This window comes from Pholcus phalangioides, unplaced genomic scaffold, assembly GCF_987345545.1.
Source record: "Pholcus phalangioides strain wild (caught in Gottingen) unplaced genomic scaffold, Ppha-v1.0 ptg000012l_1, whole genome shotgun sequence".
In the NCBI taxonomy this organism is placed as follows: domain Eukaryota; kingdom Metazoa; phylum Arthropoda; class Arachnida; order Araneae; family Pholcidae; genus Pholcus; species Pholcus phalangioides.
Window position 1 is genome coordinate 5,900,969 of NW_028301605.1, and position 24,918 is coordinate 5,925,886.

Genomic DNA, 24,918 nt, shown 5'->3' on the forward strand with positions numbered 1-24,918 from the left:
TAAAAACGTGCTGCGAACCACTTAAATGAGGTCAGAATGAGCTGTGAGTCACTTAAGTTATCTGTAAGTATGCTGCAGGGCACTTGAGGGATCTGGTTATGAGCTGCTTAGTTTATTTTTGAGAATAAAAGACATCTGAAAGTTATTTGATGAAGTTTAAAAAAAAACTAGGTTCAGCTAGCGAATAATCGGCTTGTCTTCTCTTTCCCTGTGTAAAACCTGATATGGCCTGGGCTCTGTCCCGTTAGAGATGAAACCTCATTATGGGATCCACGGGAGGGCAACAAGATTCTCAGGTGCATTTTAAGTGCGATATCACAGGAGAGAAACAATAGTCTCCCCTCGAAATTCTCTCGTGGACAGCCAGTCCCTTACTTTTTCTTTTTTCCTCTTCCCCACTGGAGTTCAGGCTTATTTTTTAGCGCATTGATTGAGCACAGTGGCCAAAAAATATGCTTGTCGTTGTCCCCAAATCCAGTGGGACTAAAAAAGAATTTTTTCTCCTGTTCTCTTTCAGCAGTGAGCCAAGAATAAAACACGTCAAAAAGGGAGGGAGTGGGAAAGCAGTGATATTTTGCGGTTTCTTTGAACTTTCCTAGTGAAATGGATGTAAAAAATGATAAAATAGGAATAGTACGAGGGAATTGGGGTAAAAAAAGGAGGATTGTGGTGAAAGTAAGAAATAGAAGGACATTTCTAAAAATAGGAGTGCTGTCACCCCTGGATATATCAATATTTTGATAAATGACACATTAATGGTAATAGCAGCTACATATATTACAATGGAGTAAAGATAAAGATAAATATTTATTAATATTACCAAATTACCTCATAGTATGCACATATATCCACACTCGGATCCACTGCATTAAGTGCACGCTTGTGAGAAGCAGTCAGTGCAAAACATCTGGCATCTACAACTTTTCCATCTCGCTCCTTACTCACCTGTATTGAGAAAAATAAAATGAAAAATTTTGAGGGATGATAACTTGTTTCAGCGACTTTTTAAAACAAAAATCAACAAATGTATCACATCAAGGGAAATGAAGCCAAGCCCCTAAAATTGTTTTTTTTTAAACAAGCAAACATATCCAATTCTTCAAAGAACAATGGTATGAGAAATGAAATACACCTCATTTTACCAAGTGGAAAAATTACAAATCTTCAACCTAGCAATTTGAAATTTAATTAAATCAATTTACCCGAGGATGGCAGCACAGATTTTTTCTGGAGCTAAGGCAAAGGCCCACTATCTTGCTATCGTCTCCAGTTTGCTCTTCTGTATAAGTAATCAGTCTCTTAAGCTCTTCAAGTACCTGCATAAAATATGTCAGTGAAACCTTCCAGAATACATGGTACATTTTTCAAATTACACTGGAACACACCAAATCAATAAAAGATATAGGACTACTGATAAAAATCGGATATACAGTATAAAAATTCTAGGATACAATGACATCACAAAGTAATTATTAATTACAAACCTTTTCGATTTCTGGTATGGTACGAGAGCAATATATGATTTTTGACAGCTCAGCCGGATGTGCCTAAAATAGATAAAGAAAAAGAACTTAGAGTAAATCTCCAGAACAATTGAGATGATTTTTTACATGTTCATATTCAAAGATACATGAGGAGGGCCAGAATGGCATACATAGAGAAAGTGACAAAAAATAAGCCTAGTGCAGATAATTTATGAGTGTATCTTTTTTGGAATTAAATAAAATATTATAAATAAACAAGAACTCTTAACAACCCTCATTTTTTTTATAAAGCTCAGCAAAGATATTCACTTGTAACCGAAATGAATTCAGGCAACAACCTTCCTTTTAATTCAGGTATAAGGGTGGTTCTGCCAATATCTTATAATTTTGGCTTGGATTTAACACATAAAAAATATTGAATCCAAAACATTTGAGCAGAACCTATCTCAGTGCTAAGTTTTATGTGTGCAAAACCCTGACTCTCCCATCCCCTCCTGTAAAATTAAGCATTTGTCTACTCTGCCCCACTGATATCACTTACTGGGCAAGTGAGTATGATCAAAGCCTCCTACATGTACAAGCCGCAATGTATCACTCCACCGAGGTTGTGACGTCACAATCTGGGTCTTTATAGTGGCTGTTTTGGATGCTTTTAACGAAGCACACCACGGGCATTTATCATCATATTTTATTTAAATTTTTCAAGTTTTCAATATTTATTTTACTATACCTCATGCATATTACTTAAGTATTGCTGCAAAAGTAGGCATCCCAGAGTATGGTACAGAACTCAAACATGAAATACCTAGCAGGAAAATGTTATAAACTTTTTGAAATCGAGAAGATAGTTGGTTTGATAATGTCCAAAATTTATGTTAAGCCAGGAACATTTTATAAGAAAGCTTCTATTAAAAGTCTGGATATCAATTCAACATCAACATAAGATGATGGACAACATTCAAAGGTATTTGTGATTGTGGTAAGTCTCTGTCATGATTGTATCAAAAAAATATCTAACATATTCCTGAATAATTACAAAAAAAACAAAAAATTATAATTTTAAAACCAAGTCTTCAAATAAAAGAAACTTGCTGCTATGAAACAACTTTATAATTGCATTGAATAGCTTATATTGAATAGGTTATATTTTAATTTGAAAAAATAAAGGCGCATTTTGATTAGATGCGTGAAAAGTGTTTTGCATTTTCAGGAGATATATCTTTTTAATTTTGAAACTTGATATTTTTAAAAAATCGATCCCATTAAATATTTTCAACTAAAATTCTGAAAATAAAATGTTATTTTTATGTGCTCATTATTCACAATTTAAAATTAGAAATTAAAATTTATTTTATGAAAACTTTGAGTGAAATGAGTAAGACTTTCCATAATGTGTAACATTGTAAGAGAGTATATGTATACCAGTAATTATTAGATCAAAATTTTGAAATGTTGTGTTTTCAAAAAAAGTTCCTCTAATATATTAATAAATTTGAACATTTAAAGAATTTTATGATAATGTTTAGAGCAGCAACAAATTTCCCTTTGAATTAGATTGATAATATGAATGTAGTTCAGGGTATAAAAAATATTTTGATAACATTGTTTTTTTTGTACATTGCCAGTGTGTGTATCCTTTTATTTTAAATACAAATTCTATATTATGTAAATAAAAAAAGTCACTGAACAGTCAAATATATTGTCTGATTTTTCAAAAATATTTGTTTGGGAGCAAAAAACTTTTATAAATACTTGTTGGTAGAGAATCTGAAACCTCTATTTTTTTTCATATTTAATTCACTAATTTAATATTCAGTGTTTTCGTATACCATACTACATAATAATTGTAATAAAAAGATTAAATTATGAAAAATTATATCTTAAATTAAATATCTTAAAAAAATTCATTGAATTTTTTCTTCCAATTATAATAAAACACATGTTGGTTGCGAGTTTTAGATGCCTGAGTAAAGCGAAGCGTGTACACAGTAAGACCAGGCTTGTCACGTCACAAAGATATGTTTCAGGCTTATAGTATCTATGAGGCTTTGGTATGGTGCTTTGAGCGCTAGATCAGTTGGCTGAGGATTCTTCTATGCCTGTGACAAATTGTTCAATATTACTAGGAAGGAGCGCCAAAATGCATGCTCACCTAAGGTTAGCGCAGTATTTTTTTTTTTTAGTTGCAGGTCAAGTTTCAGACAACGTACAAAGATGCAGCGGTACTGTAATTTACTTGGGTGCCAGAACCCTGGCAAAATCTGGGTTTTTTGACTGAAAGTGGGCCCTCTCGAAAAAAAAAAAAAAATTAAAAAGTATGGTCTCCCCTACCCCATCATTTACTGGTATCACTGTGAATCAAATAAATAATTCATTTTGCAACTGGATGACTCAAATAGTACCTTCTTATTAAATTTAAAGCAAATGATTCTGATGCTTATCTTCTGATTCCATATGAATCCCTGTGAAGCGATTCCCTGGTGGTGGAATGATTTTCTTTTTCCTCCCCTGATGGTCCTCAACTCTTATCTACCTTCATTTAACTGCAACATATTTTCACACCTGAATATTGGAGCTATGTCAGATTTGTTTTGGTGAAACTTAATGTGATTGTGTATATGCCCAGCTTTTAACATGTTTTGTGTTCAGTAAGTTGTGTCATCTATCCTTCTAATTGCTAATGTGTGGATTTGAAATTATATGTATACATATTTGTATTGTAGGTCTGTGTGATCATTAAGGCAACAAAGCTTTTTGTTGATATAAAATTCTATCTGAGTGTTAGTGACCCAAAATTTCTGTGAAAAAATTCTTGTGCCCCTCCAAAGGCAGACTCTGAGTATAGATACCTGATTTTCATGATGTGAAACGGCGACAACTGCATAGTGGCCAGATGACAAAACTGTGGATATTCAAGGTAGATTTTAGTTTTTTTACAGATTGTCTTTTTTTTCCATAACGAGCTCTGAAGTTTTTACAATTTGAACGACTGTTCTTTGATTTTTTAAAAATGTGCATTGACAGTATTTTAGGAACGTATCTTGTAGGAACAGAGCAAATTTACAGTTACACCGTATAGACGCTGTCTTTGAATGCAGATAGATAGCCGTGAAAGTACAGTTATTTACAGTATGTAACCCAAAGGAAGGGGGGAACCTCTGAAATTGGAAAATTCACATCCCCTACGACATGTGAATTAAATTTTTATATGCATCCTTTTCAGAAATTCTGGGTATTTGATGCACTACAGCATGTCAGCCGAACCTCTGTTCTATCAATTCAAAATTTGTTATCCAATTCTTTTGCTTGACTAACTTTGGTGAAAATGTGTAGTGTTGATTACATTTTCAAAGGCTAAATGGTATTGAATAGTGCAGTGTTTAATTTTCCGTTACTGTCTGTCTTCGAAATTTTTTTAAAATAATTTAAATGCTCAAGGCATTTTATTATGTTAAACAAATTGCATGTGCATCAGAAGGACCCTGAATTTTAATATAATATGATTCAAATTCCAAACACCTAAAGTACAGAAAAACCTCTCTTTTGCGGTTGTCAGCAGGCAAAAAAATTTGTCCATAAAAGAGGGGGTAACCGTTAATCCGGAGTTTGAAACACATACTTTTATTATAGAAGGTGAAGTTATTATTTGGCCATAAAAGAGGGGTGACAGCATCTGAGAAATGGGGGTGTCGGGAAAGGGCACTTTCCGGTTACATCGGGGGCACTCCGGCCCCCCGATTCTCCCCAGCACGACCTAACCCACACAGTTGTAAAAGGCTTATATCCTGGGAGGGACAGAGCGTGGGTTGCATCTGGTCTCATGGAGCATCTGAGGGATGTCCTTTAAGAGGTTTTTACTGTACTTATAACGTTAATATAGTCAAAACCAGCAATAACAAAATGTAATTACAATGGAACCTATATGACACAGAAGAAAGACTGAAATAATACACTATATTAAATAGGTTCCCAATCTAAAAAAAAGGTACTGAATGAAAGTACTAATCATCTCGATGGGACTATCTTTTGATTATATTTGACAGGTTTCACTGTAAATAAAACTGATTAACAAATTATTAATCACAGTGATTTTTCACTCAAAATCTAACCCCCCCCCCCCCAAAAAAAAAAGAAACTAAAGTGAAGATACTAACTCGGTGGTATGCAAGTGTAAGAGACAACAGAGACAGGGTTTTTCCAGTTCCAGAAGGCATTTCAAGACAGCCATGACCCTATAAGTAACAAATATATGTGAATAGTTAACTCATTTGAAATATTGTTATGCACAATCAGGTCAAGATAAAAATCTTTAATAAAAATGATCAGAAGTTACAATTTACATTAAAAAATTAAAATACATTAAAAAAACACACACACATTAAAACAAAAGTCTCATAGAATCTCTTCTATTGAAGTAGCAAGATAAGAAGCACAAATTATATTCAAAAGAAAAGAAAGAAAACAAATATAAATATATATCTTTCTTTCTTTCTCATAGCGTGATTAGGAAATGAATAAGTAAGAATTACGAGAGAACAAAGTAGCTGCATCATAAAATAATTACTTAATTTCAATTCTTTGTTAAAAAAAATTGCTAGCGCGCCATACATAGGCTTATATCATTTAATCAAGATATGTATACGAGCCATTCTCATAAAACTGGCCTAAATTACACTAAATATATATGCCAGACCAGACACGACCCGAGCTCTGTCCCTTTTGAGATGTATATATAAGCCCTTGACCTATTTACCCATTAAATATATCTGTCGCAAAATTTTTTTCGCCACTTTCTATTTATATTCCTTGTCTCTGACAAGTCCCCATTCTATAATTCTTTCATCAATAGATTTTTATAAATTTCTCGAAAAAACTTAATTTGCTAAGGAAACGCCTTCCTCTTAGATACCCCCAGCTAATTTTTCAAATTTTAAAATGACTTTTTATATTATAAATAACTTGAGAATATTCTCATAAGTCCTTGACGAGAATATGCTCCTGTTATTTATAATATATAGTTACATATAATATCCTTGAGAATATTCTCTGGAAAGATAATTCATAAATAACGTGTGTTTAGTAAAGCTTAGAAACCTAGATTAAAGGCAATTTTATGATTCAAAACACATGTAATTCACAAATATGTTACCTTTGCATCAAGGCATCTTTTAAGTTCCAACATGTACGAGTATTGTTCTGGATATATGTAATCATAGGGGAAGTAAACCAGAAGACCATCAATATTGACCCTGAAATTCAAAAAAAAATAAATCCAACAAAAATAAATCAGATTATCAAACATCAGCCTGCAAGAAAAGTATTCCAATCGGCATGTAGCGACCTGCCATCTTGAAATCTGTCGGGCCCTCATGCACTGCCATCTTAAGTAAACGCGTGGCCTTACCTGGGCATGGGACAAGAGCCTCAAGCGTGGAGGGGGGGGGGGATTCCTCATCAAAATTAGATCTGGTTAAAATTTTTGCTATAAGACACCTCTAACCAGGTAGGGGCCCCTAAGGAAAAATTATTTTGCCCAGGATACTCTGAAGACGGCTTTGCTCTCACAAAAAACTAAACCTAACATAGTTAAGCAGGATAGCTTTTTCCAAAGCAAACCTCCGTTAAGCAGGTTTGCTTTGGTAAGTATTCTTACCATTTTGACAACACAGCAATACCAGTATTAGTGGGCTAAATAATCTTTCATCATGGAAGCTGCAGATGCAGTGGAATAAGTGCTGTGGGTGCCATTTTCTGTGACTTTCTGGGGGGGGGGGAATCGAAAGCACACGCCGCCCTATGAAACAATTCTTAATGCCCAACCTATCATTCACCCATGATACTAATGCAGAGAAAAAATGTTAGCAACAGATTTTGTTGGTCCTGTTAAAAAAAACATGATGCTGAGTCACGTGGCTTAAGGAAAGCAGGCTGATGCACTGATGAAACAACGAGCTTGAAATGTTGAAAAAACAGTCCTGTCTGGTTGAGTTTTTGACACAAAGTTTTCATAATTGCATTGATTGATAAGGGTGTCATTCTCTGAAATAAGTGAATAAAGCATGATTAGGTTTTCGGTAATAAGGAAAGATAGATTAACAAATACTTCTTTAGAGTTGTACCTAACCAAAGCAAATGCCCCCTCACTGAAAGTGAAGAAATCTGTTTTATCCGAACCTATTATTGTGAGAGATCTCACACCTTTCTACAAGATGTAGAAAGGTGTCACTGTAAATCACTGTCTTCACTTCACTGTAAATCAAAAAATAAATTTCCAATATATCCAGTATACTACTACTACTTGACCGTACATGCATCTTGTACACATTCTACTGCAGAATTTCTAATGAATTGGTAGGCCTACATGCCGGGATGTGTGTTTTGAGTGTAGGTGTGTAGAGCGTTCTTGTCTATATAGATGACGCACCTCCTTGTGATTATTGTGAGTGAATGTAAAAAAAAAGTCAGTTTCATTGACCAATTTGCATTCTTTATCATTATACATCTTTCTCAATATATCTAAATAAATTGTTGTTTGTAATGTGTTTTACCTTGTCACTACAAGCATCTGATTATACGTGTAGCCCCTTAGATTTAAGTTGTGAGAGTTTTGCTTGTTTCGTGTTCTTGCTGGTACAGCCATCTCGTTCATATTTTGTAGTGAAGATGACGAACTACTTGAATCATCATGTTATGTAAGTCATCATAACTGCCATATTATGGAAACTGTATGGGGAAAGTTTAACTATGTTTTTTAAATTGCCAGACCCGATTCTGCGTTATTTGCTAGGGTTACGAACACTGAAATGGGAATATTCAAACCTTTGTTTTAGTGCCAGGGAGGATGATATCAGCGACATATCAAGTATCAATGGTAGAAAACTTGGCGACTGATACCATATATTTGAAATTAGCCACAAAAATTCCCATGAAGACACCCAAACTGAGGCCCACACAAAATTCCGTTTAGGATTTAGTATGTAATTAAAAACTCATATGCACCAAACCAACAGTAATCCCTGCTCTGAGTTCCGCTGAATTAACATAGCTTTGGTATTCAGCTAAATTTAGTGTGGCCTCGTTAATGGTTGATAATTACCATTTTTGAGGACTTGAGAAAATTAGTGTAATAATTTTTACATGCCCCAAATAAAGTTCTACGCATTTCAATTCAAACAAACCAAGAATTGTGGATCCATCTACATGTAGTTTCTAAATGCATTTTTTTTAAAAGGAAATCCACGAGTTTGCTTGTTTTGCATGAAATTTTATAAAAGATAAGATAATTAATAACTAATAAATAACATGGACTATTACACTTAAAAAATACACTTTTAAACAAAATTGAATGTTATACCGGTATACATTTCATTATGACTAATCAATGGAAAGTTACTTACTTCATATTGTCGTAGTATTTGTAACTTATAAATTGGGATCACAGTGCTTTCATTGAATAATGAATATTTTATTATATTTTACTGAAACGTAATAAATATTCGTGAGTATAAAATCTATGAGAGAAAATGCACGTGGAAAAGAAGTGGTTTGTTTGTTTCCTTTATTGGTTGTCAAGACCAAACCACAATTTTACGAATATTATCTGAAAGCTTGATGATATCTTCGTAATTTTTGAAAAGCTACGATTTAAACACTTCACTTCACAAGTACATCAACCATATGTCCTGAATTTGAGGGAATGATAACTATTTTTTGATAATATACAGCTATCCGTTGTTTTAGTAAAGATAATAATATCAATAGATTTCTATAAAAGTTCATTTTGAGATTCTTAAACCGTATTAAATTAAATTAAATTATTAAATTCTTAACTTCATTATTCTGAAGCAAGTTGAGCATGGACGAAATGTCCCGTTTTTATTAGAAATATGGTCACGATACTTACATATGATAACACTATGAGACATAACTTTTAGAAACTAAAATCTCCATTAATTTTACATTATTGTTGAAAAAAATATATAAAAACAAAGCAAAATGTATAAAAACCTTGATGATGCTGTCATGTCCCGTAGAACACAGATTATATGGTCAGAAGTTAATGACATCTTGTTTTACCCTTTCTCATAAGTTGAAATGATCGTAATTTTCTTGTTTGGTCAAGGCCGTCAGAATTGCAATTTCAATATCTTATCAGATAATTGATTTGGAGTGCATGCTGAAGCAGCGTGGTTGGTGTTACGCCCCTCTCGCTCTGCGTTTGTGCCTTACCCTTTATTTAATTTTTTACTAGTGTTTCCCTCTTTAAGTACAGTTTTCTTTATTTATTATATTCGTAGGAGTAATTTTATTTAATTTCCTGAAGTGAAGGATCAAGGCTCTTGGTTAGGGCTCTGCCCGTTTCCGGGGTCTAGTTTGACTCCTTCAAATGTGCAGCTATGGCTGTTCAAATAGATACACAGCCAGCGGGCAGTGCAGACAAAGTCTCGTCTACAAGTCATAATTGGAATACTCTATTATCTGATGAAGACATCTTGGACGGTTTTGGTGAGTCCCCTCGCATTTTGCTAACTTTCAAGTTTTCGGGTGCAGAAATTATTCCCAGATCCAGGCCTTTGTGCCTGAAAAAGGATATCTGCTCAAAAATCTCTGTTCCTAAACACATCTCGGAGATTCGATTCACACGCTCAAGTGAGCTGTTAATCTCTACGGAAAATATTCACACTGCGAAAGAGATAAAAAAAATAGATATGATTTTGAACATTCCCGTTAAATCGGTCCTTTTGAAGGATTCGATTACCTCCAAATTTTTGCTAAATATTCCGTGTGATATTGCAGTAGTGGAAATTGCGGAAGAACTGCAATCGGAGGGGTTACAGGTCATCGGTATTCGAAGATTTATAAAAGAAAGAATTCCTTTACAAACTGTTCTGGTAACGATTCTTGGTAGGAACATTCCGCTGGAAATAAAGTTATGGTTCTTGATATTTCGACCACGTAAATTTATTGAGCGTCCTAATCAATGCCTTCGCTGCTGGAGCTACTTTCACCGCTCAAAGTTTTGTAGAGTATCATCTCAGATCTGCAAACGATGCGGCCAAAATCATAACCATGAAACCTGCCAAAACCCTATCTCCTGCATTAACTGTAAGGCTTCCACTCATCTTGCCTCTGATCGTCAGTGCCCTGCTTATGTCTTGGAGTCAAAAGCATATCACTATAAAGCCGAACATCATGTTCCAATAAACATCGCTCGAGAAAGATGTAAAATGAATTCCTCTTCATATGCTGCTCGGACCAGCATTTCCATGTCATCTGACTTCAGTGCTCTCAAGGCTGAGATCAGTTCCCTGGTCCAAGCGGAAGTATCTGCCATCAAAGAAATTGTACTTAAAGATCTGAAAATAAGTCTTCAGGAATCGCTGAATGACTCTATTAGAGCGCTTATTCCCGAAATAGTCAATTCGGTTAACCTAGCGGTACATAAGGTGAATATAATACCGCCACTTAATTCGAATGTAAATATGGACACTTCTGGTCCTTCGACTGCTATCTTCAATCAACCTTTGCCCCCTGAGCATAATGATGATAGTGACTTTTCTCAAGATCCTGAATCGAATAAATTCTATACTTCTCCTGCGGAAAGGGTTAAACAAAGACGATTAGCTAAGAGACTGAAAAATGACTCGGCCTCAAATGTTGGAACCTAGTTTTTCACTTAATTTCGTTTTTGTCTCCCCCCCCTTTTTTTTCCCCTCTCGTTTAAAGTTTGTTCCTCGTTTGATCTTTTTTCCTTTCTCTCTGTTATCGAGTTTGATAATGGTTTTTCTTTACCTCATTTAGAGCTGACAAGAGTTCAGTATTCTTATTTTTGTGATCAAATCGAGCTTCGTTTGATTTTTTTTCCCCTCCCTTTCCTATTGTGTTTTTCTCGCTTGATATTTCCTTTTTCTCTCCCAAAAATAAGTGTTGTTTTTTTTGTTTTTTTTTTTCTGTGAATTTGATGCTTTTTCCCTCTCTTCAGTTCAATATATTTTTCTAGTTAATCCTTTCCAAAAAAAAAAAAATACTATGAATAATATGAATTTTAGAATTCTTCAATGGAATGTCCGAGGCATCAAGTCCAAGTCAACCTTTATCAGAAATTTTTGTTTAAACTATGATATGTTATGTTTACAGGAGACTTTTCTGGAACCGAAGGACCATTTTTTTCTTGCTGGTTTTCAGATTTTTAGAAATGATCGACTTCTCCCAGGTGGTGGTTTAGTGACCGCGGTAAATTCATCTCTTTCCTCATCTTTGATATGGAAAATTTCGGACCCCTTTTTTGAAATTATGATTGTTCAAGTTTTTCTAAATAATTTTTCTATGTATGTTGTAAATTTTTATCGTCCTCCAGGTGTTTTCAATATCGCTGCTATTGACAATATTTTCTCATACATCTCTGGGAATTTCATCATAATCGGAGATTCCAACAGTCATCATCCAAACTGGGGAGGACATATTGTATCTCCTGCAGGTACTATGTTATTTAATTGGTATCTTAATCATAACCTTTGTCTAGTTCCTCCATTTTGCCCCACCTTTTATAGCAAGGACTCACAATCTTATATCGACTTATGTTTCTGTAGTCCAGGTCTTTATAGATATATTATCTGGACTCCCTGTGAATCCTTATTCAATAGTGATCATTTGCCAATTAAAATTTCCGTCTCTTTGAATAAACAATTCATATCTCAGGAATTCCGTTACATTAAATGGTCAGCAGTAATGGCAGGTCTCTCTGTCATCCCCGCTACTAACGATTTCGACAGTATCTACAATCATGTTGTTTCCATTGTTAACTCAGCTAGGTACTCTGTGTACCGGAAGAAACAACCTTGGCTTAAGTTGGATAAAGAAGGGCGTATTGCTCTTATCGAAAAAAAACGGGCTTTCCGCTTATTTCGCCGTGTGCCCTCTCAGGCCAACTGGATTAAATATAAAAAATTAGCTTCGGTTTTTCGTCGCCACCTTCGCATTCTACGATTGAAGACTCTGGCTCAAGAACTTCATCCTTTTACTCAGCCCTCAGTTCTCTTTTCTGTCTTGCGTAGACACCGTTATATCGTGGCGAAAACTTGGGATGATTCCCGGCATATTTTCAAGATTGCTAATAATAGTTATGTCGAGCCTCTCGTACAGATCCAACTTTTAAAATTTTACCACTTCTCTTCACCTGGCCGATCTCAAACCGTTACTTTTTATGGTCCTCCTCGTGAGTTCCAGGCTCAGATGGATGCACCGTTCACTCCCACGGAAATTCGTAGAGCCATTTGTTCTGGTCGTTCAACTACCCCTGGTCCAGATGGTGTTCCTTTGAAGGTGTACAAACTCCTTCCAAATAAGGGGATTGAATTTCTGAATGCTTTTAATACCCTTTGGTCTTCATCGCTGGTGCCGCCGTCTTTTAAAGAAGGACGTATTATTTTTATTCCAAAGTCAGGAAAACCAACTACTGATCCGAAGAACTTTCGTCCTCTGACCCTTATAAACACTATTAGCAAAATCTTTGAGAGAATCATTCTTTTTAGGATCACCTGGATTGCATTACGATTTGAGCTCTTTCCAAAAAATTTTTATGGTTTTCGACCAAAAACTGGTGCTGAGATTTGCATGAAAGATATGGTGTCCTCTATTTCATATGCCCTCCAAAGGGGCTATACTAGCTACATTATTGCTCTAGATTTGAGAGCTGCTTATGACTCTGTGAGGCATGATTTGCTCATTGCCAAATTAGCCCGCTTGGGCTTTCATGGTAAATTTTTAACTTGGCTCTTTAATTATCTCTCGAACCGTAAACATGTCATTCATTGGAGGGGTTCCATATCTGGTGCCTTTGCTCCCAACTGCGGTCTTTTACAGGGTTCTACCCTCTCCCCAGTACTTTTCACTCTGTTCACATTAGATATAACCTCATATATTAATTCTGACATTAAGTTTTTTATGTATGCTGATGATATTTTCCTTCAGATGAATGCGTTAGATGGGAAGTATGCTGAGTTCAGATTGATGAACACCTTGCCTAACATTCTCAGATGGGCTGAAAATAGTGGATTGTGCATCTCTCTATCCAAATCTCGTTTTTCTATTTTTTCACGGAGACGACCTCCATACTTTCCTTCTTTCAACATTAATGGCGAATCCATTCCGTTTGATCCGTACTTGAAAGTTCTGGGTGTTCATCTGGATTGTACTCTCACCTGGAAAAAACAATTATCATCTCTGCGTTCTAAGGGCACTCTATATTTAAACATTTGTCGCTCCATCTCTCACTCATCAAGAAATATTCCTTGCAAGTTCCTCAAACCTGTGCTAATGAGCATCATTGGAGGTACCATTGGTTACGGAGCTGTGGCCTGGTTTAATGCAGCCAAATCTTCTCTCACCAAGATAAACACAATCTATAACTCCTCGATGAGATCTATCTTAGGCCTCCCTACGTCAACTCGCATAGATAAACTCAGAACCATTCTCGCCCTACCCTCCTTTCAGGATTCCATTCTCTTCAGGATTGGGTTATCTTGTATTTCTGCCACAGCCTCTCCCACGCAGGGTCACTCTAACCATATAGATTCGGGTTTTTGTCGCCTCTCGCCATCTTTGGCTAGGAAAATATCACAGTTCAATAATACCATTGGTTTTTCCCACAGGTCCATGCTGCGTCCAATTTATTCTTTTTGGCCGTGGATACCCTCAAATATCTATTTCATATCGGAGGGTCTTAACTTTCAAAAAACTAAGTCTACCATCCCTTATCAAACAATATTCCAAGAGTACATTGAGTCTCTGCCGCTGAATGCTCATGTAATTGCTACGGATGCGTCTAAATCATCTCAAGTGGTATGTGGAGCTTTCTGTTTGGTTACAAAAGTTATCAAGTCTTGGTTCATTAATAAAGACTCCTCAGTTTTCTCTGCGGAGGCCCTTGCTATTACTTTAGGTCTTAGATCCTTCATTCAATCGTCTAATTCTTCAATATTCATATTTACGGATTCCAAATCAGTCATCATGGCTCTCGACAATTTCTCTATTCATTCATCTACGGTGACTCACCTACTGTATGCTCAACTGGTTCATACTAGTTCTTTGGTTAACAGCATATCACTAATCTGGGTCCCAAGTCATTCGGGCATTGCCATTAATGAAACTATTGACAATCATGTTCGTACTGTAGCTTCTACTACTGTTGATCTTCTACCTTCTAGCCTTTATGTAGAGGACATTCGTTCTCTTTACTATCGCCACTTCAAGGAAAATATTCGCAATGCTCTTTTCTTATCTATTCCTGAGTTTAGCTCCTTCTATAACTGCTGCCAGAACTTCTCCCCTTTGTTTTCGAATAGAAGGTTGGAATGTTTATTTTACAAACTTATTTGCAATAGAGCTCCCTTGAACGAATACCTACATCGTATTAAGAAAATGGCTAACCCTCTCTGTCTACAATGCAAGATTCCTGAAACTTCCTCTCACTTTTTGTTTTCTTGTATTAGGTTCTCCCAGGTTCGGTTCTCAACTTTTAATTCTCTTTCTCCACCAGTTAGGTGTTGGTCCGAGTTCTGTTCAGGCAGACCTGAGAACATTATCTGTTGCTTTGAGAGGTTTGTTACCCTTAGTCAACGTTTTTCTTGAGTTTTTATTTCTTTTTTTTTTCTCTCCCCCTCTTTCTTTCTCTCGTTTGGTTTTTTGTCGTTTTCTACCTTGGTTGTTTGGTTTCATTTTTTGTTACCACACACTCATCCAGGGACTCCATGTCATCATATCATTTTAAAGCGGCTTAGCATCGTCCCCTAAGCCTGAAGACTTCTTCTCCATCTCATATAACATCTCCATCTGCGTTTGTTTCGTCTGGTTTGTGTTTTTTTTTTTCTTTTTTTCATACCCTTCTGAAGAAGAAGGAAGAATGGAAATTGCTGAAATTTCTATGTGTTCTGTGATTGTTGAAAGCTCTTTCGTTAGTACATTTTTATAACATATTCTATTGCTCTTGTGGAAGTTTCTTTCTCTAACAGGGGATGGCCCGAAGGCATAAAGCCCTGTATAATTGAAGAAGAAGAAGAAGAAGATAATTGATCTTTTAGAGAAGGTCATCAATTTTGCCGGCGATACAGCTGCGTTATCGTAAAATATCACTTCTTATTAGAAAAGTAGGAGCTTTTTAAAATGTCACAAATTAATTGGAGAACCATTAATTTGAAAGGTTCTGAAATACCCAAGGAAGTGCTCGACAAGCGAAGTTCCGTGAAAGTCAGTGAAGGTACCAAAGACATGGGAGAAGTATGCTTATCATAACATTGCACTCTATAAAAATTTTAATGGGTCTTTAAGCCTGGATAAGGGGAAACAATTCACTATTACTATATTAAATATTCTTAACATTATTCTCGAAAGGGAATCGGTTTCACTTATTTTATTGGTACAGTGGGTCTACTACAACCACTAAACCAGACATGTACTTCGTCCATATTCCTCTGCGGAACCTCTAATGAATTGGTACATGTTGGAATGTGCGTGTACATATAGTGAAACCTCTGTCAGACCAGATACGACCCAGGCTCTGTCCCTGTCGGGATATAAGCCTTTTACCTGTGTGGTTGACAGTATAGTGAAACTGGCATGAATTTTGTTTCTGTGTAATGCTTGTTATGTGTAGTGCTTCCCTCTGCCACCAGTTTTTCTAATTATGAGTGAAGTATAATGATTGAATGATGTATAGTTGTAGGCCTGTTGTTCTCTGTGACGAGACTTTTTAATGGGGAGGTACAATGGGTCTGGGAGTTAAGTGCTCATTGCAACGGACTCTCATCATGAGGACCCAGGTTTCAATCCCATCATCGCTACAATGGCAGTCAGCTGAAGTTGGTTTTCTGTGGTTCCTAACTTTTCATTAGGGATATCAGCTTCCATTTGCACCTCAAAGTTAGGAACCACAGAAAACCAACTTCAGCTGACCGCCATTGTAGCGATGATGGGATTGAAGCTTGGGTCCTCATGATGAGAGTCCGTTGCAATGAGCACTTAACTCCCAGACCCATTGTACCTCCCCATTAAAAAGTCTCGTCACAGAGAGCAACAGGCCTACAACTATACATCATTCAATCATTATACTTCAATACAGATAATTATATAATATCATTATAATATCATAATACTTCAATACAGTCTTGTCCCAGAGAACAACAAGCCTACAAGGGTAGTATTTCATTTGTTATACTTCACTCGTGATTTGGAATGTAGATGGCAGCACTATATGCTGAGAATTACGCAGAAACAAACTTCATAGCAGGTTAACAACACATATTCACAGCATGGCCCACGTCTTCTTCAGTCACCTGCTTATATATCTTCATTGATACAGAGTGGTGAGCCATGGTCTGGTTAGGAGGAGGAGTAATCTCTGGCTCTCTCAGTGTTCAACTGTTTTCAAATCAGTTGAACACTGAGAGAGCCAGGGATTACTCCTCTGATTGGAAAACAGATGGCATCACAACTCCAACACAAAACATCCATTCCATAACTCTGACAAATAAGTTGGGGGATCCACACATACAACTCAGACATTCCCGCATGTAACAAATCGTTAGAAATTGTTATCTGGGAGATTAGAAAAGTGTCTTAAAATGAGATTTGACTGTATTTTCTATCACCATCATTTCTTGGTATGTAATGCATTGTAAACCTTGTATACCAACAGGGATTGAAAGTATTTTATCGTGAAGCCTTGCCAGTTGATGGTAGCGAATCATCAGTCACTTTAGTGCTAATGCATGGAAGAATGTTTTCATCGAAAACCTGGTTGGAATTGGGTACTATTCAGATTGTGGCAGCTATGGGCTACCGTGTAGTCGCGATTGACATACCAGGTATAAATATATTTTAAATAAGTCATTTTTACTGTTTCGTTAACCATTCAAATTATTTTGTTAATTGTTCATGCTATATTTCACTGTACTTTAAAGCATAATATGGCTTTGCACTAGTCTGTCCTGTCTAGTAATCATGCTTTAGGTGGGTTTTCTTTGAGCGTAAAAGAGGGAAAACATGTCACTGCATGTAGAAAGAATACCAATGATATTATCTCAAAACACTATAAATAAAGCCCCGAAGGGTGGCATGGACTTTAGATACCGTTCAGAAAGTTGGCAAATGTAGAACCCTGGTGCTGTTTGTTTATTTTCCCAGATCTTGCCTGCTCAGACTGAATTCTGTCTCGTTTGTCTACTAGGGCCTTAAACCTGCTTAGTAAAATATTAATAGTGGCACTATTAGAAAAAATGCATATTTTTTTATTTTTAATCCAAATGTGGTTCAGGTGCATCAAGATGACAATAATAATGACTTGCAAAACTGGGCCGGGCTAACATTTATTGATTTCCAAATATCCCAGTATATTGCCGTAAGCCGCTGCATTTCTTATTCATTTTTTACTATTTCTACATGGGAGTTGGGGGGGGGGGGGGTCATGACAAAATAAAAGAGAAATCACATCTATGATTATAGCTGTAGCAATTTTACTATGTTCCCTCTTGTGTCTCATTTGCATATTTGCACGCTACCTGCATGCAAATATGCAAATGACTATTGCATTATTGAACTTTGTGGCATTTTACTTCCATTGCACAGTTGTGCTGTTGCTGTGTATTCTGCTCTCAGTCGTGTTTCAGCCCAATTTTTTTCCCCCCATTGTTCACTGCTTCTGTTAGGCCAAGGCTTTGCAACAACTTCCAACTCTGAGGAATTTATTCTTCCAGTGAATTTGATTTTGCTTTTCTATTTCTTTTTAATTGGGTAGTACCAGTGTACCATCCCCTCAATTTTGTGGATGCCCTTAGGATTATTCTGATTTAAAACATGGATTGTTACTGTGTTGTGGGGGAAAGGAGGGTGAGGAAAAAAACCAGGTGAAGCGGTAAAAAAAACTTTTTTTTATTTACCTGTATCAATAACTAAACTTTGTTTTCACCAGCACCAAATTTTGCAAATTAAAGCAAAAATTTTGGTGCTTTATTTTTCGTATTTTGAGCTAATATCATTGGTCTTTCTGTACTGTGCTTTCAAAAGGTATTTACATTATGTCACTGCATGTCTGTGCACAGAAGTTTATATTATTTAAATGGACTTTATCAATTAACTTCCAGCAATCTGGCATCCCCTGTGCTGATACGTGTTAAATTAGCCAGAGTCCACTGTATTTGAAGTGTCACATCACGCACACTCATCCAGTGTTTGTATCATTTGTAATAGTATGTAGACTTAATGCCGGAGTGGCACAGCGGTAAGATGCTCGTCTTCCATTGATGAATGTTACTATCAAGGCCCACGGGTTCGAATCTGGGCATAGAACATCAGAAACAAATTCTTTACCTCCCGAACCTGGGGCGACTCCCAATAGATGGAGCCTTCATTTCTTACTCAACTTCACTGGTTGAGAATTGCATGGCGATATATGGCCAGAGTTGGTGTGCAGACATTCATGAAGTGTAATTTCCATGTAAATATGGCTCAAAAATCAGAGCTGTATCCCGTCTCAATCATTTTGTATGCTTCAGTATCACTCTTCCCCCCATTTAAAACAGAACAGAATTTAATTCAGGACTTAATGAATCCCAGGCACCAAGTTGTCATGTCAACTAAAAAAAGAATGACACTTTTTTATATATCGTAACTGAATTGAAGTCTGAGGACAGAATTATTGAAAGTCATTATAATTATGTGTAATATACTCCCCACACAAAATACTAATAAGTTGCCAATGCCATCCTCCATGGCACTGGAAGAGGTTTTGAGTGTTCATATCTTACTATTTGTTACCCTAGCACATATTGCCAAATCAGGTCTAAATGTAAAGGGGTTCAAGACAAGTGAAAAGGTACATGACAGTAAAGTCTCGTTTGTCCAACCTTTGCTTATCTGACATCCCACCCTAAAAAGACCTGCATCAGTCGGCAACAAGAACTGCAAGTTATGAGGGTAGTCTATTTTTTCTTGCTCCTGACTCTACCGCAGCTAATCAGTTACCCCGTCTGTACAGTGACACGTCCTTCTATATACTATAATGAAGGATGATCAGTATGAACTCAGAGTTGCTCAAACTTTTTCAACCCGAGGCACTCTTTTCCTTATTCCAGTGGTTCTCAACCGGTGCTCCGCGGAGCCCTTGGGGCTCCTTGTGCACTCTCTAGGGGGGTCTGTGGCCACTCAAGGAAAATATAAAAAAAAACAGTAAAATTAAAAAAATATATATATAAATATTTTTAAATAGTAAAAATGAATCAGTAACTTTGATGAATAATTAAAAAATTGGCCTACGGGGCTCCGCCATAGAATTTTTTTCGTAAAAGGGCTCCGCGAGTCAAAAAGGTTGAGAACCGCTGCCTTATTCAATGCTTATCCCTGAGCTCCAAGGGCTCCCTCAGAGCTATTTGACAAAGAATAATTTTGCAATACCTTTGTCAGGGTTAACGCTCCGTGGCACCCCAGACAAAGTTTGGAGGCGCACAGTTTGAACCCCTGAACTAACTGATAAAGAAATTGTCACTCTTGTCAACTGCGATGGCAATGAAATTGAATATCAAGATCAAGCACCATTATATTGTTAAGGCTCTTAGAATCTCACATAACAGCAGAGTTAAGGCTCTAGAAACTGCCATTGAATACATTGAGCGACAAGAAGAATATATAGGAATCGACAATGATACTACAAAGGTGGTGAGACTTGGCAGCGAAGAAAGGACACTCGTCAGGAAAGCAGACTACAATAAAAAATTTATTTAAATCAGAACTGAACTTTTTAAGTACTGTATTTAGCTTCAGAATTTTCTGTAGCTCAGGGCCGTAATGTGTGTGTGTGTGTGTGTGGGAGGGGGTGGGTGGACTGGAGCTTCCCAGAAATGTGAGAAAATCACTGAAAAAGGGGAAAAGATGGCGGTTCTATTGTTCCATCAGTTTGCCCTCCCTCCGAACGAAATTTCTGGCTACGAATTGCTGTAATTGTAAGTTCATTTTTAAGTCAGTTTTTTCTGTTGTTTTGTTATAAAACATTATTATGTTTGTAATGTGTGAAATTATAGCATAGTTTTGCCATTTAATAGGCTTTTCGTTAACACCTCCCTATTATCTGACGTTATGCCTGCCCGTTCATGTCAGATAAGCGAGACTCTACTGTATTTTGAATTTATTGTCAGTGGGGGAAATGATTGGTGCCTTCTTCATTTATCAAGCTCTGATTTAATTGTGATATGGAAGAAAAAGGGAAAAAATCAGCTCTGAAGCTATCAGGACAGATCATGTAGAACAAATTTTTGTCATCTAAATTTGAGATAAAATGCTTTAAAAAAATTATGTTGAAATGTCTTTTCTCCCCTTTCTTTTCATTCCAGGTTACGGGAACAGCCCGTCTACTATAATATCAGATAAAGCGCTATTTGTCAAAGCTGTTCTGGACTCTTTTGCAGTGACATGTCCTGTGATTGTCAGTCCCAGCTTGAGCGGATTATTCACGTTACCATTTCTTCTGAAGTATAAAGAGATGCTTGCTGGATATATACCTGTAGCTCCTGTTGGAATTGAAGTCTTACAAAGTTTGCCGCCCGTTAAGAAAGATAGCTTTAATGAAACCATCGAACATGTGTATGGGCCTCTAAAAGAATTGTTGAAGCACCCGTTGCCTGATCTGAGTCACATTGAAGTAAGTATACGGTGTGCCTCATAAAGACCGTATAAACTCTACAGCACCGACATTCCCATTCAGAGTGAATGGAAATTGTCCAAATAATTGAAACTTCCATGATTATATGTGATAGGGGAAAAAAAAATTAAAACTTCACATCCAGCTTGGGGCCCAGTGTTTTGCCTATTGATGATACCTGAGACGTATGGAAACAGGTTCTTGGTGCTCTACTTGTTTAAACAAGCCCCTCTTCATCCTCGAAGGCAAGTAGTGGGTGCTATTTATAATTTATACTGCATTTCCCCTGGACTCCTGAAAAATTGATATACCTTCTGAATTTTGACAATGATTGAAAAAAAATCCCTGCTGTTGGGATAAAATATTATTCCCAAACAATTTACCTGGAAATTTCCCGTGTTGCTTTGCCCTTAAATGATGTCACGCGAGTAAAGTAGATTGTTGCCATTTCACTAAATCACGAAATAAAAGTTTCATATTGGTGAGAAAAAAAACAAAATTTCCAAACAGCCTGGGTCTCTCTCTACAGTCGAATCAGAGCGAGAGATGACCTGTGTCTTGATGACCGTATGTTCCATGTTTTGACCCAATGAAAATTTTTTGTTACTGTGATTTTGTGATGACAGGTATAGCTCTCCAAGTACGAACAGAGACTTGAATATGCCACTTAGGACAGTTCTTTTCTAGAAGGAGAAGCCAAATGTAAAAGTCTAGTTGCAGATGAGTGGTTCTCAATGCCCTATTGTTTTACCTAAAAGAATAGAATCATCTGATGTGCAAATGATGCTGCCATCTCATCTTGTGCCTGGAGGACTATAATTTACCAATACAGTTTTTTGTTAACTGGCCATGACTAGCATGATGTCACGTTTTTCCAAAAGGAGAAAATCCCTACAATTTCACTTCAACTAATGAAAAATCCCACTTTGTTTAAAAAATCACTTTCATATTTGTCAGTGTAAAGTTTTTCTATAGAATTGGGATCAGCACAAAAATATCCCTAATTCTCATTCGCCTCTAATTTCTAAAATTATGGTTCTCTAAACATTTCTTATGTTTAGAGCAAGGATTCTTTTGCAGAGTTTATGCTGTCTTAATGGGACACCTGATATGCAATTGGTTAAAATACTTAATGATTTACAGCAATGCCCTGACTTAAGATGTTACTTAATATTTAACTGTGCAGGAAACATTTTTGTATCTGTGGTGAATATTAGAATGATATAATGGTGAAGATGAATATTTTTACTCAGAATAACACTAATGCACTATTATAATCTTTGTTTTAGACACCCACTATGGTTGTGTTTGGTGAAAAGGATCGCTCAGTAAGCTCAGCTGTATTGAGTCTGTTACCTAACGGCCAAAGCCAAGAAATTCCGAATGGGAAGCATCCTGCTTATCTCGATGATCCTGAGCTGTGGCACAAGTTAATCTACAACTTCTTGCATCATTTATCTGAGCAAAAAAGAGCTTAAAAATAATTATGGAAACGAATAACAAGTTCTGTCATTAATTTGTTGAAGTACCGGTGTATGAGGATAAATAACCAGCGTCGAAATACGTCCATTAATTTTTGTTTTTAAATGATTGAGAATCTGAAATTTGTCAAACTAATTTTTTTCTGTACAAATGGAAGGAGGGGGGGGGATTATATTGTACATCTCAGGAATGCAACTTTCCATAGTTATATATTTGTTGTGTAAATTTAGTCATTTAAAACAACTGTTCCGCTTCATCTATGTTTTTGTATAACCACTGTCCCATACATTTTCTTTTTAGTATAACGAGCACCTGATACAACACCCGTTTTTAACAAAACGTTAAATGTTGTTATAACTAGAATAGGTATTTTTAAAAAAATATTTAATGTAATATGGCGAAAGCATCAGCCTGTTGCCTTAGCATCCTGTGATATTAGAGGATTCCATTATCCCTGTTTTATATACGATATCAAAAATCTTTTTATACATTCCTGTTTTTTAAACAAAACCAAGAGTAGTAAATAAATTATACCACCTAAGGCTAACAGTTCAGAAATTACAATTGAACAGAAATAAGAGCAAGCACTCTTTACATGGATAATTTTGTCAATTCTTGTAGGTGTTCAATTAAAACAGGAGAATTTACACACTGTAGTTTATTTTCCATGTTCTTAAAAATTGTCTATTTTTAATTTGTTATAGCACGAAAATGTGCGCAGTGCATACTTTAAGGTGCTGTATTTTTTCCTAGTGAGCAATATGCAATATATATGAGCTTTAATTTTTTCTAGCATATATTTATATATTATACTCAAATAATGGTACAAGTTATATTTTCTGTGGCATATATATTTGTTGTAAATCAAGAATGTGTTTATTACATGTAAATCAAGTTGATATAAATAAAATATATACTTTGATGCTGAAAAATTTAACTGTCCCATTTCATGATTTTCATTTTATAATTCGGTTTCTTCTTTTTAAAATCGCTAGCAAAACCTGAATGAAAACATAATTATCCGAAAATATTAATTCAAAAATGAATCTGTGTGTGTGAAATGTTATTAACATTCACAAGAGTGAGCCAAGATATTTGGTCTTGTTTACACAGGGAAGTTAAAAACGAATTGTGATAGCTTTATGGCAGGAGTCCTTAACTTTTTTCAGTCACGACCCAAAATATCAAATTCCATTTGCGATCCATCAGTGCATTTTTAATGATCAAATGAATGAACAAAATGTTTTGTTTTGAAATTAGTGAAACCAGTCAATGCATCTTAATAGCTGAGTCAACATGGATGGGGGAGGGGGGTGTAAATTAAGTTTCCACCAATTTTGAAATTACTTCAATTCATCTCTACTGCTGCCATCTAGAAGTCAATTGCTGAAGTTGTTAAGAGGCTGAAATGATTTAGCAAGTCACATTACCATGTCTGTTTTAAGGTAAGAAAGATTGTGTGTCTGTGATATAATGGTCAGTATGCTTGTCCAGTTTGCAAGAGGTCTTGGGCTCGATTCCCAGTGGAGCAACAACCTTTTCTATCCCAAGTTCTCTTTGGCAGAATATCCAGAAAATCTGTTGATTTGCTACATTTTCCGTTCATTTTTTAAATGTTGTCCATTAATTTTGGAATTATGTTTTTTAATTTGTAATTTCAAGTTCTCATCATGTCTGAATTTTTTGTTGATGTTTTTTATTTTTTGTGTTCATATTTTTAGCATTCCTAGATAATTTTTAGCATTCCTGTGCATTTTGCAATAATATAACGCTATTTGAAATACAACTTCTCTCCAAAAATATACAAATACAAATGCCACCTCGTTGGGCAATTTGCCTGTTGTGGCGTTGTATTTGAAATACAACTTCTCTCCAAAAATATGTTGTAGGCTATAAAATTATGACTCAAGAGAGCCCCTAGAATTGTCCAGGCCCTAGCCTGTGGCCTCCAAAATAGTCATCCATGAAACCTATGGTGCAAAAAATGTATTTATAATTGTATGATTTAAGTGAATTTGTGACACATCTCATATGAATATGCTTTTTGATTTTATTATTTTATAAAATACAAGGAAAGAGTAATTTCAAAAAAGTAAAATCTTAACGCACAAGTGCACAGCACATTTCCTGGATAAGTATTTTCTGCCTTAACCCTATGCTTAATGAAAGTATGTGTCACATGTCATTCTTACTCTGTTGATGTGCAACTTGGGCATAGAGAAATTTAACAGTTGTAGAACTAAACATAAACCAAGACTGTTAGTTGTG

General features: G+C 35.9%; 2 protein-coding genes across 2 annotated transcripts in view; one reads left to right on the forward strand and one right to left on the reverse strand.

Annotated features, from left to right (window-relative positions):
- Xpd (general transcription and DNA repair factor IIH helicase subunit Xpd) overlaps window positions 1-9,075 on the reverse strand; it is a 33,066-nt gene extending 23,991 nt beyond the window's left edge. Inside the window, exons 1-6 of the mRNA XM_089240126.1 lie at window positions 8,882-9,075; window positions 6,634-6,733; window positions 5,639-5,716; window positions 1,485-1,547; window positions 1,203-1,316; window positions 829-945 (exon numbers count right to left, since the gene is read on the reverse strand). Of these exons, the coding sequence (XP_089096252.1) occupies window positions 829-945; window positions 1,203-1,316; window positions 1,485-1,547; window positions 5,639-5,716; window positions 6,634-6,733; window positions 8,882-8,886 (477 nt within the window). The 5' untranslated portion in view covers window positions 8,887-9,075. The remainder of the gene's footprint in view (window positions 1-828; window positions 946-1,202; window positions 1,317-1,484; window positions 1,548-5,638; window positions 5,717-6,633; window positions 6,734-8,881) is intronic.
- Window positions 9,076-15,549: 6,474 nt separating this feature from the next.
- On the forward strand, window positions 15,550-23,573 carry LOC149079225 (putative protein-lysine deacylase ABHD14B). The gene is made up of 4 exons (XM_089240128.1): window positions 15,550-15,758; window positions 17,176-17,344; window positions 20,861-21,168; window positions 22,458-23,573. The coding sequence occupies exons 1-4, from the start codon at window positions 15,645-15,647 to the stop codon at window positions 22,644-22,646; spliced, it is 780 nt and encodes a 259-aa protein (XP_089096254.1). The 5' UTR covers window positions 15,550-15,644; the 3' UTR covers window positions 22,647-23,573.
- Window positions 23,574-24,918: the final 1,345 nt, after the last annotated feature.